Source organism: Gastrolobium bilobum, unplaced genomic scaffold, assembly GCF_033153095.1.
Source record: "Gastrolobium bilobum isolate Gb01-03AN ecotype WA unplaced genomic scaffold, APGP_CSIRO_Gbil_v1 utg8534, whole genome shotgun sequence".
Taxonomy (NCBI): Eukaryota; Viridiplantae; Streptophyta; class Magnoliopsida; order Fabales; family Fabaceae; genus Gastrolobium; species Gastrolobium bilobum.
The window spans coordinates 60714-64349 of NW_026895826.1; the positions used below are offsets into that span (position 1 = coordinate 60714).

The following is a 3636-nucleotide window of genomic DNA, read 5'->3' on the forward strand; positions in this document are numbered from 1 at the left end:
GAAAATCTTAACTTTCTATTTAGCAATCTTTTCTATGCGCTTTCAGCATCACATGTTATGCTTTTCATTTTTTATCAAAAGACCAGGTCAAACCTATAAACCAAACCTTTGAAAGGTTAATAGGCCAGTGTAGGGTCTAAATATTTTAAGTGGGCTTAGGCAATTAAGGCCAAAACTTGTCTCATTTACACCCATACTCTCAGCCTAAGTTTCTGCCTACAAGGCTGGGTGGTGGTTCTGATGAACAACTTGACGAAGATACTGGATTTCCCTTCTTGTTTCTTCAATCATGGCGAGCGTTGCAGGGTCAATAGTTGTTGGTGAAGCAATGACAAGGCCACCGGCTGCGTAAATAGATTACAAAATTGGTAGAAGAGCAACAGGTGCTCGTGGTGGAACTTGAACAAAAGCAGCTAAGTCCTCATTGAGAGCCTGAACATGACCCTCAAGAGTCACTACTCTGGATTCGTTAGTTCTTGTTGTTTGAACCATTTTTTTTCAATAAAATATTAACGAAAGTGGTGATTTTCTGGGTTTACTTAGATTTTTAATGGAAAAATGGGAATCAGAGTTTGCCAATTGATATGGATAGCACCACTGAACTTTGTGGATTAAGAGCTAGGTTTGTATCCCACTTTGGGATGTAGTATATCTATATGCCAGTGCTCAAAGAAACAATGATATGGACTAAAGTTCAAGGAGAGTCACCGAAAGTGTTATCGCGGATAGGGATACGAAGAGGGGGATTGTACGTAGGCTACAGTGGTTCTGAATTCCACTAGAGTAATAGCTCATAAAAGTGGTTGAAATCAGGTGCCTCTACTTTTGGAGAGGATAGGCTTCTATAAGGGAGTAAATATTCCCTATTGATAATGAGAAAGAGATAAAAGGTGAATCAAAACTATTAGGTGTTGTTTGGTTGGGGCTTTTTGAAAAGTTGCCCATGCAAATGAAAGTGGGTATCATCGAAAGCCTTGTTTGGTTGGCTAATTCTTAAAATTTCCCCACCTATTCCACTTGCCTAGCAAAGCATGTTTGGTAGTAGAAATCCATCCTTTTTCACTGTTACGAAAGACATCTTCAACATGGTTTTTTTGTTAGTTAGCTGGGTAAATGAGAAAGATGAATCATGACCTAGACCAATATACCCCTGTGAAGAGCAAAGTTGATAACGCCTTTCCCCGTTGCAAGCTCCACCAGCAACAGCGCCGTCACTCCAAGAATCGCAATGCGCCCGTTCAACCGCTCACTGTATTGGCTGAACCCTAATTCCACCTTCAACCCGCCAGATACCGGTTCTTTCAGAGGAACCGGCGGAAGGTAAACGCCGGAACCCGAACCCGAACCCGACCCGGAAGCCCCCTTCTTGGACTTTCGGCTCTTTCGGACCTCCGCCTTCTTTCCTGTGCCGCTCCGGTAACGGAGGCGGAATTCGCTCATGCGGTTGTCGAAGTCGTCGGTGGTGGCAGGTGGTTCGGATTCGGGTTGCGATGGGTCCGAATCGGTGGCTCGGGTGGTGAAGAGAAGGAAGGGCTTGTGAAGATGAGGTTTGGAAGAAGAAAGCGGGAATGGGTTTGCGAGTTGCACAGACTGTGATTGTATGTTCGCCATTATCCCCTCACTCTGTTTGTTTGTTTGTTTGGGATAACACACTCTTTTTTGGTACAATTCAATTCTCACTTGTATTTCGACCTAACAAAATTATGACATTTGAAGTTGATTTACATACAGCATAACCCGGTACCAATATTATCATGACAGTAGAAACAATGTTCGAGAAAATCGTTCTTTCCAAATAATTCTTAACTTCTAGGGCTGCATACTCAAATTCGTTTCTCTGTTTACCAAGTTTATCAAATAAAAATAAAGACACAGTTTGAGCACCAAGTTTTTTCCTTGAACCACACTCTTCAGCAAAGGTGATGTTTCAAGTAGACTAACTGGTTGACCCAAAGCGCTATATGCAACTTCAGAAATGGCACTAGCAGAAAATGGTTTATAGTATACTCTTGAAAACAGCTATCAGAAGATGAGTGCTCCTCAGCATCACAAGAAAACTTAATAAGCTGATTACTATACAAATTTTTTACAGTTCCATCATATGCATCATACATATCACGTTCTGGGAAGGTTTGCATTGTCACTAAAAGAGCTATATATCATGACTTGTCACTGAATGAACAGAACATTCAAGTGGATTCAACCCGATCAGAAAAGATCTGTTCAACCACAGCATATAGAAAGTAAGACTTAACAGATTCAAGAGTACCCGAAAACATTTAGATTGAATCAAGCTCCTTCTGACTATTCCAAGCAAGCCAGAGAATGTTGCAGCAGGCCAAGGCACATGGGATGTTATACTAATTTCAGTAAATTACCTTTTGCTTCCAACCTTAAACATAGCAAACAAAGTATTGTCCTAAAATGCATATTTGTCAGCTAAACTTTGAATATTGCGAAAAACATGTCCAAAAGCATCAACTAAGACTATAACCTATCATTGATTACCACTCTAGACACTGGCAAATACACCACTTGAAGGAAAATCATAGTCAAAATTAGACGGCAAGGGCATGCTGAACAATTGCTTGGCACTCCAAAATAAGTTATTACTTGGAACAGCCTTTACAATTGTAGGAGGTGTTAATTTTTTTATTGCAAAACATTTGAAGCTGTTGCATTTGCTAAACATTTTTAAAAGGACTCCATCAGCAAATACGCAACAGTTAAACTATCCTGAGAAAGTGAAACCAGATTTTTATCACTTTTCCCATTAATCAATTGCACCAACTGATTGTCGAATATATCCCACGCAGGGGGGAACAATAAATATCGGAAGGACCCTTTCTATAGACATTTATATTGTACAACAGAATGACCCTTTCTGCAGACATTTTCCCTTCTCTAACAAGTGTAGCTAACAACAATAATGCAATTTTTCCTCATTATGCCTATTCATACACAGAAACCTACAAACTTTCTGCAATTTGACATGGTATACAAATGTTATCATTACAGTCAAACACTTATCCGCATGTTCCTTAAGGTCGTGGTGATGAAAATGAAGATATATGTGCCATATATATATATATATATATATAAAATTAATTCAGCCTTGTGTTGGAAGCATGAGTTGACCCTATCGACGAAGATCTTGTTAATAGTGAGCATGCACCCTGACTCGGCGACATTGGAAGCATGTGGTGAAATAGAGGTCATAGCCTCATAGGTAATCATCCACCGATACTAAATTCAAAAAACCCAGGCAAGATCTCGAGAGCACTACCCAAGAACCAAGATAAAATTGAATCTAATACACCTTCCATAATAGAAGAGCAGCGTGTGTGGCGTTTTTCTCTCTGCAAGAAAACTATGACGCTGTTGTGGTTGTATGTGTTGCGGATAAGATCGAACCTGTTTTTATATGGGGCCTACCTAAAAACTCCTCTCATTAAATTGTTGATTACTGATTTATTAATGCATATTTAAAATTTATCATGACATATTTATGTTTAAATTAAACATAAAAAATCATCAATGTGGTAATTAATGTCTTTAATATGACAGTAAAAAAAGGTTCAATATTCATGCGCAGCTGGCCGGTTAGTGGGATATCCACCAGTAAATAAGTTGCAC

At 39.3% G+C, this 3636-nt stretch overlaps 1 protein-coding gene across 1 annotated transcript; it reads right to left on the reverse strand.

The window, feature by feature from the left end:
* Positions 1 to 216: 216 nt before the first annotated feature.
* Positions 217 to 1612, reverse strand: LOC133296233 (uncharacterized). Its single transcript, XM_061495180.1, has 2 exons — positions 1149 to 1612; positions 217 to 344 (listed from the first exon to the last, which is right to left on the reverse strand). Exons 1-2 carry the CDS (start codon positions 1609 to 1611, stop codon positions 217 to 219), a joined length of 591 nt encoding a protein of 196 aa, XP_061351164.1. The 5' UTR covers position 1612.
* Positions 1613 to 3636: the final 2024 nt, after the last annotated feature.

What these genes read in the sequence shown, in the direction of transcription:
- LOC133296233 (XM_061495180.1), bottom strand. Translation starts at nt 1,611, where the DNA reads ATGGCGAACATACAATCACAGTCTGTGCAACTCGCAAACCCATTCCCG. An exon ending in CAACTTTGCTCTTCACAGGG is followed by an intron (nt 345 to 1,148) that starts GTATATTGGTCT and finishes CTATTTACGCAG; the next exon opens with CCGGTGGCCTTGTCATTGCT.